Genomic DNA, 17,176 nt, shown 5'->3' with positions numbered 1-17,176 from the left:
TTTAGAACTGAATGCTCCAGCTTGGGCAACATCCTCATGAATTTCTGTATACCCTCTCCAGTGGATTTGCATCCTTACAATAGTTTAGTGACCAGAACAGCACTTCACCAGCTGTTGCCTAATCAATGTCCTGTATGATTCCATCTTAATGTCCCAGCTCTTGTATGCTATACCTCCTTTATTTCTATTGATCTATATTCTGTACCTTGTCATGGTCATTATTTGATATTTTTCTGTGTCAAGCAGGAAAGATGCTGCTGAGTGTGTCTCCCCTCCCTGAAGAAGTATTCCCTGGATGCCGCCATTCCTCTGTGTTAAAATTGTAATTGACTAAAGTAAAAATATCTATTCCAGGAAAATAGTGCAGATTCTACACAACAACTTGTTATCGCAACCCCCCCCCCCCACCCCCCCAACCCCCCGGGAGTCAAAGACATTTTAAAAGATAAAGTACCAAATCAAATAATGCAAATAAACTAGTGGACATGATTTCATTTTTAAGGAATTTACTGTAACAAACGATCTAAAATTAACTTGGGTCATACATTAAGTGATATATCAGTGTATACATTATAATATAACTGGAAGGTACCTTCTGAAAACCTTTTGCTGTGTTGCCGGCAGATTCATGATATTAAATGACTAGTTCCATAGACACTCCTGGCTCACCAGCAAAATTCCCTTCTCCACATCATTCAATGTCAAAACTTCCTCAAAAGAATAAATGTCAAAAGAATAAATTGATTAGGTATAGTCAGCACGGTTTTGTGAAGGGAAGGTCGTGCCTCACAAACCTTATTGAGTTCTTTGAGGCGGTGACCAAACAGGTAGATGAGAGTAAAGCAGTTGATGTGGTGTATATGGATTTCAGCAAAGCGTTTGATAAGGTTCCCCACAGTGGGCTATTGTACAAAATGCGGAGGAATGGAATTATGGGAGATATAGCAGTTTGGATCGGAAATTGGCTTGCTGAAAGAAGACAGAGGGTGGTAGTTGATGGGAAATGTTCATCCTGGAGACCAGTTACTAGTGGTGTACCGCAAGGGTCAGTGTTGGGTCCACTGCTGTTTGTCATTTTACCCGGATGAGGGCGTAGAAGGATGAGTTAGTAAATTTGCAGACAACACTAAGGTCGTTGGAGTTGTGGATAGTGACGAAGGATGCTGTGGGTTGCAGAGAGACATAGATAAGCTGCAGAGCTGGGCTGAGAGGTGGCAAATGGAGTTTAATGCAGACAGGAGTGAGGTGATGCACTTTGGTAGGAGTAACCAGAAGGCAAAGTACAGGGCTAATGGTAAGATTCTTAGCAGTGTAGATGAGCAGAGAGATCTCGGTGTCCATGTACACAGATCCTTGAAAGTTGCCACCCAGGTTGACAGGGCTGTTAAGGCAGCAGACAGTGTTTTAGCTTTTATTAATAGAGGAATCGAGTTCCGGAACCAAGAGGTTATGCTGCAGCTGTACAAAACTCCTGTGCGGCCGCACTTGGAGTATTGCGTACAGTTCTGATCACCGCATTTTAAGAAGGATGTGGAAGCTTTGGAAAGGGTGCAGAGGAGATTTACTAGGACGTTGCCTGGTATGGAGGGAAGGCCTTACGAGGAAAGGCTGAGGGACTTGAGGCTGTTTTCATTAGAGAGAAGAAGGTTGAGAGGTGACTTAATTGAAACATATAAGATAATCAGAGGGTTAGATAGGGTGGATAGGGAGAGCCTTTTTCCTAGGATGGTGACGGAGAGCATGAGGGGGCATAGCTTTAAATTGAGGGGTGAAAGATATAGGACAGATGTCGGAGGTAGTTTCTTTACTCAGAAAGTAGTAAGGGAATGGAACGCTTTGCCTGCAACGGTAGTAGATTCGCCACCTTTAGGTACATTTAAGTCGTCATTGGATAAGCATATGGACGTACATGGAATAGTGTAGGTCAGGTGGGCTTGAGATCGGTATGACAGGTCGGCACAATATCGAGGGCCGAAGGGCCTGTAATGTTCTCTGTTCCAGTTCCTTTTAACAGTTGTTCGACTCCATCTGAGTTTTCTGGATGCACCTACAAAGAGCAAAATTGACCTCTGGCTTTCAATTACTTAAACCTTTAAAAGACTCATCAATTCCTATTCCAAGATAGTAAAATGTGAGGCTGGATGAACACAGCAGGCCAAGCAGCATCTCAGGAGCACAAAAGCTGACGTTTCGGGCCTAGACCCTTCATCAGAGGGTTTCTCAATTCCTATTCCCTTTCTTTTTAACAGAAACCAAAATCTCACTAGCATCTTGTTTAACCATTTACTCAAGAACACCTGACTCCATTTTTCTCAACAGCAGCAGCACCATTGTCTGCGTCTGAAATACTGATTTACTGGTAAAAAGCATCGATGGACTTCTGTTGAGTCTCTCTTCCTGTGACGACTGAAGCTTGTGGACATTTCTCCAAGCCAAAACATTTATCTATGATTCTCTGGTTTACTTTGAGTTGAAGGTTTATTTCAAAACATAACTGTTTTTGTGAAGTTCAATCAGGATCAGGTTTATTATCTCAAATGTTAACTGAGTTGATTATTACGTCAACACAGTGTGGAGTGCAGGAACACAGCAAATCAGGCGGCATCAGTTAAGTAGGAAAACTGACGTTTTGGGTTGGGACCGTTCAATTTCACACCGTGTTGACTCCGACTCCAGCATCTGCAGTTCTTGGTATCTTTGAGTTGATTATTAAACTTATTGGTTTGGATAGTTGAATATTTGTTGCAGTTGATGACTGTTCTTGTACGAACTGGAATTATTTTTGGGAATTAATGGTGGGATGAGTCAAAAATATATCCCTAGGGTCATCAACATCTTTACATGTTAACTGAACATTACACCAGCCTTGCAAGTTAAATAGGTAAACACATACTGATCTAAACACTATCAAATGTACCAACTCTGTATCATTTGCACATCGTATATCTGATAACATTTTATTCCAGTCCTGATTTATTTGATTTTGTCTTAAGCTAAATCAGCTGCTTTAATTATGGATTTTATCCCGATGCAGCAGTTTAGGAAGTCGACAAACTATAAAATGTATTCTTCTCCTTCGTTCTCTGATTATCGGTTATATTGATATAGAGTTTGTATCCAAAATTGTTGTTTTTAAAATGTATTGCTAAATTTCACCCTTCAACATTTTGAAAGTGGTTTAAAATCCCTGATATACTTTGTGTTTTGAGTACGTAAGCTCACTGTACAGCAGTAAAATGGACTCCAGAAGCTTGTAGAACTTCTCAACAAAAATTTTAAATTTTCTTAACTATTTTTGATATTTGTTCAGCTGCTGCAGTCACCTGTAGATAAATCTAAAGTCAATACTCCAAAAATGAAATTGCTTAGAAGCTAAGACTATATATGTTCATTTAGAGCTCAGTAGTGAAAACATAATAACAGTAGGGGAACAGAACTGTATACACCTGGGAATTGTAACTGTTTTTCCTGCTCATTTTTTAAACTGATCCCAATCACTTGTGATGATGCATCTGACCATACAAATTAGGAGCAGAAATACATTTCTAGGCCTTCGGGTCTGCTCTGCTATTCAGTGAGATCGTAGTTGATCCAATTTACTTCACATTCCCAGGTTCCCTGTAACCTTGCTTCTCAAGATCATACCTACCCCTGTTTTTAAAAAAAAGTTCCAAGATTGTGCCCAGAATTTGTTTTTGAAAAAAAAACCATTGCTGTAACAGTTGGTTTCGTGGTCAAACCTACAAATTCTAAGTAGTGTTTTTATGTCCTCCTTGTATTTTTAGACTTGAAATATTTGAGATTTTTATCTGAAGAATTTTAATTTTAAGCAAGCTGAAGCAGTAAAAACAGATTTAACTTCCAGCTCAAATATTGACATTAGAAACTTCACAAAGAGTATATTGGTAGATAAATGTTCCATGGCATGGCATTATAAGCAGTTCCTGAAAGAGTTCTTATGGGAATATATGAATTGTGGAAAGATCTTGTGCTGTAATTGTTTTCTTTCTAACCTTTTTGATATGCTGAGGGATGAATTGATATTCCTTATGCCTATTTTTGGTTGACAAATTTTGAGTAATTTCTTCTTCCACCATGATTTAGAGGCTGTTGACTTCTAAATATCCAGGCCACCTGCCAGATATGGATGTTTATAACTTTGTGAACATCCAGGTTTCAGCTCACAATTGTCATCAAATGGGAGAATTAACTTTTAATTTGCTTCCTTTTGGGATGTGAGTGTAATTGATAGGCCAGTCTTAATGCCAATCCCTAGTTGCTCCTGAGAAGGTTGTGGTGGCGATCCTTCTCAGGTACACGAAATGGCTACTCTTTTGCGTGTTTCTGTAAAACTTCTGTAGAGTCCTACTTTGTTTTAATAGGTTGCTACTGGCCTACGCTTGCCCTTGCTACATTCCCCTCTCCCAGTTCCTTCATCCCTCTGAGCCCTTTGGTCAACATGTCAATTTATTTTCAATTCAGAACTAGTTGGATCTGCTAAGGCAAATTGATGAACTGTTTGTGTTAGACTCAATTGCCGTCCTGCAGAGAGCCTGAAACCCAAGCTGCAATTTCTATTTAACATCTGTAGGCTAGTGCTCCCTCACATTCTGTTTGCCTCTCCGTTTGCCTGCCAGCCTCAGACAGTGGAGGGATCAGACTGAAACCCTCAGTTGAGAGATAATGGGAACTGCAGATGCTGGAGAATCCAAGATAATAAAATGTGAGGCTGGATGAACACAGCAGGCCAAGCAGCATCTCGGGAGCACAAAAGCTGACGTTTCGGGCCTAGACCCGAAACGTCAGCTTTTGTGCTCCTGAGATGCTGCTTGGCCTGCTGTGTTCATCCAGCCTCTCATTTTATTATCTTGAAACCCTCAGTTGGTCCTTTTTTGTCCATAGTCAGGATTGTTTATTTTGGCAAGGCAAATATGTTCCTGAATCCCTGCTTGTTTGTAGTCAGACTTTTAAAAAGTCTCCAGTAGACTTTCTTCAACAGGAGCATTATTTATTCTAACCTGCTGTCTTCAGGGAAGGTTTATTGTACTACAAAAGCATACACCATACATACAAAACAGATATTGTATGAGAAAGGAGTTTCTCCTCCTAAACTTTTTTTTTGTAAAATTACATTTTAAAATACTAACAGGATATGTAGTACTTCGAATTGTCAGTGTTTTGGACATGTGGCAACTGGCCGTCAATGGACAATGGAAAGCAAATGATAGTCCATTCATGTTAACAAAACAGTTTAGCCTACCTACCATAGTAGAAATTCAGCAACATACAGTTGAGACTAATAGATGTCCTTTTGCACAGGAAAGTGTCAATTAATTTTGTTAGTTCTTTTTTCTCTTCAGGACTACCAAGTAACAGAATATCTGAGATCTTATTATCTTTTAGTGAAGCAGATTTGAAAGGCTGAATGGTTTACTCCTCCTAATTCATGAACTCTGACAATGGGAAGGTGAGATAATCCACAATGATGTTTTTGGGCTTATCCATTAAGTCCTTTTTAGAAGCTTCCCGAAATTGAACCATCATGCTGTTTCAAATGTCAGGTGACCTATGGTAGCAGTCTTAAAGATTAGCAAGGTGTAGAGCTGGATGAACACAGCAGGCCAAGCAGCATCATAGGAGCAGGAAGTCTGATGTTTCGGGCCTAGACCCTTTATCAGAATCAGGATTTCAGATGAAGGGTCTAGGCCCAAAACGTCAGCCTTCCTGCTTGTAAGATGCTGCTTGGCCTGCTGTGTTCATCCAGCTCTATACTTTGTTATCTCGGATTCTCCAGCATCTGCAGTTCCTGTCATCCCTTAAAGATTGGCAGTGTACTTTTATTAAAATAAATGTCCTTGTACCTGCTTGGCATGATGTGCCGATTAGTGATGTTTCACTGCATTCTCCCATGTAATCTCGGCCTTTGTCTGTAGGTGACTACTAAACTGAAATGTTGAAGTTGATCTACAGCACTAAACATTCTGGGAATCTGTATTATAATTCATTACTTTGTTATTTTAAGATAAATTAATGTACTTCTAATCATGCAGCTCCTAGAAAGGTAAGCCTTGATCACTTTTTTTTGACAGCAGTGCTAAAATAGCAAATCGGTTGTTTAAACTTAGCCAAGTACGTCGGAATTGAAGGATTGCTGTTGGAACAGCTTTTGAGTTTAATCATCAGCCTTATCACGTAAACTGGATCAAGAATGTGTCCATGGTGGAAACGTGAACTGAAAGGAGAAATATTGAACTATACAGCATGACTATAACTATTTGAAAAGACAAAAGATCTATTAACAAAGAAAATGATCAATTCAGCCCAGTTGCTCAGTTCTGTCCTATCAGTGGAGTTTTGTCTTGAGTACTGTTAACAGTGAGCGTGTTGGTTTGTGAAATTTATATCTAATTAAATTGTGTTAATGCTCCAGTCAATTTATATAACTTTTAAAACTTGGCAATCTAATGATTAGCTCGCCTTAGCAATTCCTGTCATGATTTCTTTTATTGACTGGTACTCTAAACTGTTTGGCTTTCTTCTGGGTGCCCCTGCTTTCCAATTCAAATTGCATGCTGTTGTTCATTGAGGGTATTGATTTATTCCACAAGAGTTTTGCAGATGCTGGGAATTTGAAATAGGAAGAGAAAATGCAGTAAAAGCTCAACAGGCTTACTAGCCAGGAGAGAGAAACGGTCAACATTTCAGGTCTAGTAGGCACTGTAGATGCTGGAGAATCTGAGATAACAGGGTGTAGAGCTGGATGAACACAGCAGGCCAAGCAGCATCAGAGGAGCAGGAAGGCTGATGTTTCGGGCCTAGACCCTTCAGAAAAGATCCTCTGATGCTGCTTGGCCTGCTGTGTTCATTCAGCTCTACACCTTGTTATCCAACATTTCAGGTCAATGACTTTGGTCAGAATTTTAATTTTATTGTCCTGGCTGGCTGTTGTCTTACACACTCGATGAGGCAAGTACTGAATCATTTGGTTAAGTGATTATGCTATCAAGTCCACTAAGACAAGGGTCCTAAACCTTTCTCCTTAATTCAAAGCTTCTGATTCGTGCCATAAAAATTCAATATACTTCTATGACGTGAGCATTTTTTATGAAAATTAAATTTACAATTAACTCATTTTGATTTACTTTAATATGAAATTTCCTGCTGGGGCTGATTAGCAGTTCTGTCAATATTTGGACAATAACCAAACAAAAATGGCCAATTTTTTCCTACTTTTTATTCATCTTTGTCCAATAAATTGAATAATGATTACATTTAAAGGGAAAACCAATAGCAAAATTTGAGGAAAATCACAAGGTAAAAGCTACAAAAATGAGTAAACTATAGGAAAGTATTAACTGTCTGCGAGGAACAACAGAAAATGGTAAATGATTACCCAAAAAGGGAAATGATCAAAAAATGGATGGATATTAAGTAGAAATGTTAACCAAAATCAAGAAACAAATTTCAAAAACCAATTTTAAACTGGGAAATGGTTAATTGCTCGCCTTTCTGAAAGAGTGTTTCCCGATGTGGATATGATATTACCTTGGTTAATAATTTCCGGTTGTGTGCTGCTTCTTTGTATGGCTGGGGTTGGGAATTCCAGAAGTCAGAATCTGAATTATCCGAAACCAACTTGCAGAAAATACTAGTGCTGTGGCATGTTATTTCACTGCACTCGTTTAGGTGAACAAGGGAAGAAAGGAGTTGACATTCCTCTGTTAGCTTGGGTGTACTGATTTAGTTTTCAGATATATCTTTCAATTGGAAGATCAGATCTCTCCTGTTCAGTGGATAATAATAGAGCTTGCTGAGCTGGGGATGACCGTATCAAGCCTGTATGGTTGGGCATTTGCCAAACTGAATTACGGGAAAGCAGAAAACAATTTTCTGACTGATATAAATTCACAGATCCGTGAAAGACTGTTAGCTGCATTATTGAGCTATTGAATATGTGCATTGTAATCAGTGCTGATTAAACTCTTCCATTGACTTGATCTTAGGATTGACCTTAGAACAGTCTGTCACCTGTTAAAATGTTGGGGGTACTTCTTTAATGAGTCTAATTTTATCTTTTGCTGACATTTTTACTTTAAGAATATTTGGCATTTACCTCCCCTAATTCATGCACAAGTCATGGAAAAGGCCTTTAATTATTTTTACCTTGGATTCCAAATTGGCCTGCCTCTGGTGAAAACCATAGTCAATAAATGTGCTTGATGTTTATTGAATGTTAGAATCAAAACATAGTATAATGATTAATTATAATTTCTGAAAAAAAAGCTACTAATAACAATGAACAGTATGTAAGGAGACAATTCTGCCAAGGAACCATCCAGCTTAATCCCACTTTCCAGCTCTCGGTCCAAAATAGATGTCATAGTCTTATAGGTTACAGCGCTTCAAATGCGCACACAACTTCTTTTTAAATGCCTTTTAAAACTTTTTAAAGTGCCGCTAATGCCCCATTCAGCAAGTTTCAAATCCTCATTGCTCAACACCCTGACCTTAAGTATTTGCTGCTTGGTCACAGATCCTTAAACTAAGTGGAGTAATGCTTCCCCATTATTCTATTTGGGCCACTTGTAATTTTTAAAATTTCAGTTAGGTCTCCCTGTTTTCTTTTGGATAAGTGAAAGTTGTTTGCTTGTAAACAATCTTTCCTCGCAGCTAAAATCCTCCAGTTCAGATACAGAAGCCTGAACACATGCACAAGCAGGGCTTTCCAACTATTATCAGACAGTTGATTTGGCTCTAGCCTCAAATAATGTAACCTGTAATGTAATCTGTATGCCTATAAGTGCCTTTTTTGATCTGTACATCCTTTGTTTGCAGTGACCTGCCTATACCACTCGTGAACAAAGCTTTTCCCTGTCTTTCGGCACACGTGATAATAAAATGAATCAATTAATTCAGTCAGCATGCTCAAAGAACTCTTCTTTAATGCGAGATAACAAATTGTGGAGCTGGATGAACACATCAGGCCAAGCAGCATTTTAGGAGCACAAAAGCTGACATTCCAGGCCTAGACCCTTTTTTTGATGAAGGGTCTAGGCCTGAAACATCAGCTTTCCCGCTCCTGTGATGCTGCTTGGCCTGCTCTGTCCATTCAGCTTCACACTTTGTTATCTCGCATTCTCCAGCATCTGCAGTTCCCATTATCTCCTCTCTAATGCAGTTGCTTCTTTCTAATTGCGTGGCAATCAGAATTTCACACAGTATTCCAGCTGTGGCTTTAATTCCAGCACAGCCTACCAACTCTAATATTAGCGTAACTGAGGCAGAGAATATAGGAAAGTATATCATATATCATCTTAATCACCTTTTTATCTCTCTGAACCTCCGTCAGGGAACTGTGGACTTCATGTTCCTCTGATCCTCTAATTTATCAGTTTTGCTCCACTTGCTGTGACTAATCTTTTTTTTATCTTACTTCTGAGGAATGAACTTAATTTGCCTCTCTTCTGTGCATCGGATGAACTAATTAGTACCTGCCTCTGGTTCTTTTCATCCTTCTCAACCATAACCAATTTTGTATCCCCTCAAACTTTTAAACCATAGTCTTCTCTATTCAAGTCTGAATTAGTGATGTATATTGCACAGTACACATTTCTGACCCACATTTCAGCTTTACAGTGAAGTTCAGAAATGTGGGGAATATCAAAACTAAGAATGTAAATACAAAGTATAAACAAAACAAAGGCAACACTGGAGAATATTTCCTTTGTTTTGTTATGTATTCACATCCTTTTATAACATGTTAACAGAAATAGGTAAAGTAGTTCTGAATTTGCCATCAGACTGAAATATGGTCAGAAACTACTTGATTTCCACAAAAGTACCCATGATCAGAGTGCAGCTTAACATCTAGTTAAGGATAGTTAAATGAGATTTTGAAATTGAAGCTTTCTAGCTTTAAAATGAGGGCAAGTTTAAGTATCTGATGGTGGGGAAACCCTCTGTAAAGTACTGTACCTGGAAAAACTGGAATGGTCTCTTGAAGCACTGGACCTTTCACCTACCACTTGAAGGCCACCTGCAGGCATCTAGCTGACCCTGCTGCCTGAAGAAACCTGGAGACTGACTGACTGGAAAATTCTAGTCAGTCTCCTTTTTAATTAGTCTGGTCAGGACAGTGAAAAAGATGGTAGTGGTTTCAGCCATCATGACAGCCTCAAGGCATCACTGCTGGTAATATTGTGGGCAACCTGTTATGCTTTAACCATCATCAGCTGCTTCATCAGTGACTTTCCCTCGATCATAGTTAGAATCGGGAACTTTCTTTGCATAATGTTCTGTACCCTACAAAAATTTTCAGATAATGGGGGCAGTCTATCTGCAGACAGTAGGATCTGGCTAGCTTTTGGGTTTAGACTGATACATGCCAACCACCTTTTGTCACAGCATTTCCAACAAAACAGAAGGTAACCTAACCTCCTTGGCCTAAAACTCCACAATATTACTCCCTTTTCAGATACTGGCTGACCTGCATAATGTTTGACATAGTCTGCTTTTTATTTTTTATTCTAAATCCAGACTATTTTACTTCTGTACTATTTTAGGTACATGGTTGAGATCCAAATAATCTTGATTCCTAGTCTGGTCTTGAGGCTAAGAATACTCCAGTGAGTAACTCAACCCCTCACTCCCCAAAGCCCCTCCAACTTCTACAAGGCACTAGCCAGGAGAATGATGGAATACTGCCCACATGCCTGGATGAGTGCAGCTTACAACAGTGCAGTTGACACTACCCAGGATAAGGCAGCCAGGTTGATTGGCACTGCATCCAAAAGCATCCTTTGCTTCCACCAAGATGCTCAGTAGCAACATCTACGAGATGCACTGCAGAAATTCACCACTACTCCTTAAACAGTACCTTCCAATCCCACAATCACTTCCATCAAGAATGGTAAGGATAGCAGATATATGGCAGCATCACCACCTGCAGGTTTCTCTTCAAGACACTCGCTGTCCCGACTTGCAAATGTATTACTGTTTCTTTGCTGTTGCTGCTCAAGATCCTGGAATTCCCTGCCATGAGGTATTGTGGGTTCAAAAAGGCAGCTCACCACCGCCTTCTCGAGGATAACTAGGGACGGACAATAACTAGGGATGGGCAATAACTAGGAATGGTCAGTCAGCGACACCCACTTCCCACCTGTGAGTTTTAAAAATTCAAAGTTGATCAATTCTAAATGTCTGATAATTATGTCTGTTTTAAGTCTGGACAGAAAATTTCGTTTGAGTCGTTATAACAGTGTTACTTACAATTCATTTTTTGCTAAAATAAATGCTCCTAACATCAGCACATAATTCAAATAATGTTATTCCATTAACTTGTCAATATGCTGTGCCACAAAATGAGTGATAACAAATGGGAGATGGTCTGTATGCCTGTCATATTGGGCTGTTGTTGCTAGCCTGCATGTTCAATTGAAAATTTTTGATTTGCTGATGTGAGAGAGGACAAATATCAAACCTTCAAGATGGTTTATTAAAATAACAAGCAACCGGGAAGTCAGGGCCATTACCACAGACCTGAGCAGAGGCATCCTGCAAGGCCATCACTTATTCTGCGTTTGATCTCACCAATGGAAAGGAGACCAATTCTATGCAGTGAATACAATAGACTAGAGTAAAAGGCCCCGTCACCTGTAAGGAGTGTTGGGATCGTGAGCAATGAGAAAACAGGTGGTGAATGATTAAGTTTATTTTTTGGACCTTTTGCAATTGCATGGGGAGGTGTAATGGAGGAGTGTTGGAGCTTTGGACCAGGGTGTCAGAGATAATGGTCCCTGTAGAAAGCTGAGAGGAGAGGAAAGGAATCTGTGTTAGTGGTGTCATTCTGCTGGAGGTACAGGAAATGGCAGAGGATGATGCTTTGAATGCAGCGATTAGTGTCGTGGAAAATGCGGGAAGGAGGGATGGGCAGAGTGCATGAGATATGTCAAACAAGTTAATTGACATTTGGAATCTTTATTTCTGCTGTGTGTGGAGAGCAACGAAAAAGCAAGAGGAAGTGAAACACAGATAACAAATTGTGGAGCTGGATGAACACAGCAGGCCAAGCAGCATCTCAGGAGCACAAAAGCCGACGTTTCGGGCCTAGACCGAAAAGTTGCCCATAGGTTTCACATTTTTCTCTACTTGTTATGTATTCAAATAGGTAAAAATCCAAATTTTAATGGTGGACAAGAAATCCAAGAACTTCAAGGTTTCAAACTCTAGGTTGTATGTTTAAAAGGCACCTAGACAGCACTTCTCTTTGCAACACAGATGCATCATTTAGCCTCTGCTCATCACCCACTCCCACCCCTGGAGATCTCAGAAAGAGAGGCAAGAGAGAGCATTCAATCCTATCAGTAAAAGCATTTGTGCAAATCAGTGTGAAGCTGGATGAAGGGTCTAGGCCCGAAACATCAGCTTCTGTGCTCCTGAGATGCTGTGTGGCCTGCTGTGTTCATCCAGCTTCACACTTTGTTATCTTGGATTCTCCAGCATCTGCAGTTCTCATTATCTCTGTGCAAATCAGTACCTTGTTTCTAAAGTAGCCAAGATGACATCTGTGCTCACTGGAATTGGTAGAAATGGTACCCTGCCTGGTACATATTTTATGCATGTAGTTGGAATTCTGAGAAGGTGTTTATTGTTTTTGGATAGCATTTCCATGTTAATGAACATAGCCTTGGTGGGCTTGAGTGTTTTGAATATTCATGACCCACTAATGAATGCAAAACATTCACGACCATGAATATCAGAAAACTCAACTCATCTGAAACATTTGAGAACTTAATCACATGTTTGACCCCTCACCAATTGGGAAGCATAAATTTGCCTTCTAGCCAATTACGTTGCCCACCCACCTTTCTTAAAAACCCCATGTGGACCTGGAAAATTTTAAAGCATATGGGAGAGTTATTTTTATTCCGGAAGCTCCGGAGTGGAAAAGCAATGAAGCTGTGCTAAACCCCTCCAAAATCGCTAAAATCTATTGGAGTATTCTATCTGATTCTGGTGACCTCATTTAAATGATGCTATGGCTTTGGAGAGGATGCAGTGCAATTTTTACTGGAATGACTTTTGTATGTGTTCTGATTCAAAGAGTATATCGCTTTGAAGTGGATGACAAACCTGCTAAGTTAACAATGGCAGTATTTCATTATTGAAAATATCTCACTTATTTGTATATTTGCATTTACTTTAACTTTTAAAACCTGCTCAGTTGTGGTTTCAGTTCACTTTTCTTAAGTTTTCTTGTATTCTATTTTCCCTTGCTTTCTCCAGGTATGAGAGAGAGAGAGAAACTGTACATACTCAGATGCATAGCTGTCATTTGAAATATTATCTTTACATTGATTAGATTTGTGTTGACATTGGCTAGATGATATGTGACAATATCTCATGTTAATGGTGCATTCATAAACTTTTTGTTCAATCTGTTTCTGCCATCATTTAAAAATCATGTCAATTTTGCAGGACTCTAAATCCAAGGATATAAATGAATATTGTGATAGTGGAATTGATGGTGTGACTGTGGATACTAGCTCTCCTTCTCAAATATCAAGTTTACTGTGGTCACCTGGCTTCAGCTATACATTGCCACCCAGAAGTAACTCTACCAATGCAGTTGGTAATGACGTCTTGAGACAGAGCATTTATGAGAACTTCATGCGAGAGTTGGAAATGGGCCATATGTCTTTGGAAAATACAGACCAGTCTATGGGAAGTGAAGAAACCAGCAGTGATTCTTTCAGCTCCTTAGAACAGCTGGATTTATTGTATGAAAAAGAACAGGGGTTTGTGCGAAAGGCTGGCTGGTTGTCTTTTAAACCTCTTATTACACATCAGAAGGAGAGAAAACTGGACCTTGCACCCTGCAGAAAGTGGAAACAATATTGGGTTTCTCTTAAAGGTAATTACTAAAAAAGAATTGATATGTAGTGCTCGTAACTGTTTCTGACTAAAATTTTGGATTAAGCCTGACAATTGGCCTTAATAGAATGAACATCTGATGGATATATTTTGAATCCACATGCCATTGGGTAAATCTATACTCCCCTCCCATCAAGAGCAGTTTTCTTTCTAAGATGCAGTACTTAGACCCACTGTCAGTAATCCCAGTGCAGTGAAACCATGGCTGCAAGCTGTAGCATAACTTCTGTCCCTTTTGCTTATTGGCTCTCTAGATAGCGCGATTAACATTTTATTAAGCTTTAAGTTTTTTCCCCCCATACCTTTATATCCAGGGATGCATAGGCTAGGTGAATTAGCCATGGGAGTTGCTGGATTACAGAGATAAAGTAGGGGAGTGGGTCTGAGTGGCATGCTCTTCAGAGGGTCAGTGTGGTTTTGATGGGCCAAATGGTTTGTTTCCACACTGTAGGCATTCAATGATACTATGAAATGTCACTTGCTATATCTTGCCAATCAAAGTACCTACCTCTTATTCACAAACTATATTTTCTATCTTCCAACAAATTTCCAACTCAATGCTATTTCTATTTCCATATGTTTTTTGATTTTTATATTCATTGAAATCTGGATGTTGCTTGCTAGACCAGCATTTATTGCCAATAACTAGATGCCCTTGAGAAGTTGATGATGAGGTGCCTCATTTTACTGTTGCAATGCATTTGTTTGATGTCTACTCATTTTTTGCTGATAATCTTTATTGGGAAAGCTTTATTGAATGTATTCTAGAAGCCTATATGGGCTAATATCCATAAGTTTTTGTGACTTGGAAAAGCAATCGACTAGATTTCAAGAAACTGTTTTTGGCTCCCCAATAAACCTGCCAGTTAATTATGCAACATTGAATTTCTACTCGATAAAATATCTACTGCACCAAGTGAAGGAATAGATTATATACTTGCTGACCCTAAATAATTATTTTCCATTTCATTCAATGTTTTGTAATGACACTAAAGAAATGGGTATTCAAATGCAAGCATCGATTTGTTTATTTTGGAGACAGCTAAAATGAGTTAGTGAACTAATTGAAACATGAGCTTTTTAAAAAGTATTGCATTATCACCTATGAGTGAGGGCAAGGAACTAACAGTAGGCTTATTTACCTCGATGCAATTTTCTGTTGTTGGTTCATGAAACAGATTTGTATAAATGGTGTTTCACCAAACAGACAATAATAATTTTTCTGTTCTTTTCTTAAAGGTTGCACCCTGCTGTTTTACGAAACCAGTGGTAAAAACCTCATGGAACAGAACAGTGTCCCCAGATATGCTTTATTTGCTGAAGATAGCATAGTGCAACCTGCACCGGAGCATCCCAAGAAAGAAAATGTGTTCTGTCTCAGTAATGCTTTCGGCGATGTTGTCTTATTCCAGGTTTTTCTGTTATTTAATTATTTAATTGTGGCTCAATCAAAATGCAACAAGGGTACCTAGAAAGGGAAGAAGAACTAGAGCTAACAATTATGGATTAGATTAATGCTTAAAAATGTGTAAAAACAACTTGTGAAATCTTTAATGTAAATATATCATAATGTCTTTCATGGATGAATGGCTTCATGGATTAATTAATAAGAAATTAAGGAATCTAATAACATGATTTAGGGCATCAGCAAGTAAAATTTAGGGATGTTAAACCCTCTTCTCTCTGGATATAGTATCTTAATCCTTCCAAATATTGTGATATGTTTTCAGAATTTAGACATGTACAGTTGCAGATTGAGACTACTGTAAAATACACAATGTGTTTGCAATAGTACGACATAATTGTGCTTGTAATGAAAGTTAAAAATATAAAAGGGTGATGCAGGCATATTGATCTGTAAACCATATCAAAGAGTAAGTTGGCCTTAAACTTAAACATTTTAAGAGAACATGTTCATGAATTCCAGCTCTTAAACTCATAGCTGTAAGTCATTTTGTTTCCTTGTGGAGCTTGTAACTTAAGATATTTCTTCATTTGGTATTTAGTGTGCCACATCAAATGCCAGTGAACATCAAATTATAAGCTAGAATTTTACAGCCCACTGGGAGAAGGATGCCAGATTGGGGAGATGGAGCCTGTATAATTTGGTGCTATACCGATGGTGCCCTGGCACCAACCCAATACCAATGCAGTGGCCTGTGGATGAATTCAAGCACTTAAATGGTTATATATTGCCGACTTGAGGGCATCCTTCTTCCACCACTGTTATTTTTTACCAACAGTAGTCAAGTATGACAATGTCTAGCCTGATAGGTGAAAGCTAGTGAACTAGTGGGTGGGCATCACTTCCTCCATGTCCATTTATAGGTCCCTTCTCCCCTCATTCCCCATCACTTTCAAGGTGTGCTGTTTCTCTTCCCATATACCTCCACCCTTCATGTGCCCTTCCTCTTCAATCCTGTCCATTCTAATAACCTTTTGGTAGCATGACAGCCTGAACCTGGTGAAACCTTGAACATTGCTTTTACTAGGGTCTTTTGCTGGAAGCCCTCATTAGGAATTATTGCAGTCCCAGCAATGGCCATCAATCCTCGTAGTACTGCTGGCTTTGTGATTTGGCTGCCAGCTTGCTGTGGCGGGACATCTACTCAAATGGAGGACCACCTCCTGTAAGCTCCAGCATAAATATCAGGGATTGAATATTTTTTAAGGTTATGTTTTGTTCATATTTCTATTTTTCCATCTATTTGGCTTTTTGCTTTTATCCTTTAATTAAATCTTTATAGTCACAAGTTGACCAATTATTGTGATTGTTTGGCTCACTGAGCTGTTTCGTTGTTCTGCAGGCCATTTGTTACCCTGCTCGGGTAAGACCATCAGTGAAGCCTCCGATGAAGCGTGTATTTAAACTCTGGTGCCCGTTGAGTTGGATTACCTTATTTCCAGTTTTCCTTTGCAGTGGAGCATGGCTGTATGAGCTATACTCTACTGCAAAGGAAAACTGGATAGGAGGTAATCCAACTCAACGGGCACCAGAGTTTAAATACCAGGTAGCGAAACACAGCAGCGCTTCCTCGGAGGTTGAGCCGATGGGCTTACCCAGCGGGGTAATGAAATGTCTGCTGAAAAACAAAACAGCTCGGCGAACCAAACAACCACAATATCCACAACCCAAGTTACAAATCTACTCAAAAACCTTAGTTTGACCAATTACAACAGTTCTCGATAATCATCATAATGGTAGATGTTGACAGTACTGTCATGCAGCACTTGCTCAGCAATG

General features: G+C 39.3%; 1 protein-coding gene across 2 annotated transcripts in view; it reads left to right on the top strand.

Moving 5' to 3' along the window:
• The window catches only part of tiam2a (TIAM Rac1 associated GEF 2a), a 350,324-nt gene that overhangs the window by 146,466 nt on the left and 186,682 nt on the right, over positions 1-17,176 (top strand). For both annotated transcript variants that reach the window (XM_059648488.1, XM_048536148.1), the window contains exons 6-7: positions 13,477-13,912; positions 15,172-15,344. In XM_059648488.1, the coding sequence (XP_059504471.1) occupies positions 13,477-13,912; positions 15,172-15,344 (609 nt within the window). The remainder of the gene's footprint in view (positions 1-13,476; positions 13,913-15,171; positions 15,345-17,176) is intronic.

The sequence above is a fragment of the Stegostoma tigrinum genome, chromosome 9 (genome assembly GCF_030684315.1).
Source record: "Stegostoma tigrinum isolate sSteTig4 chromosome 9, sSteTig4.hap1, whole genome shotgun sequence".
In the NCBI taxonomy this organism is placed as follows: domain Eukaryota; kingdom Metazoa; phylum Chordata; class Chondrichthyes; order Orectolobiformes; family Stegostomatidae; genus Stegostoma; species Stegostoma tigrinum.
Note: the sequence above shows the minus strand (reverse complement) of the source record. Positions and strands in the feature narration are given on the sequence as shown.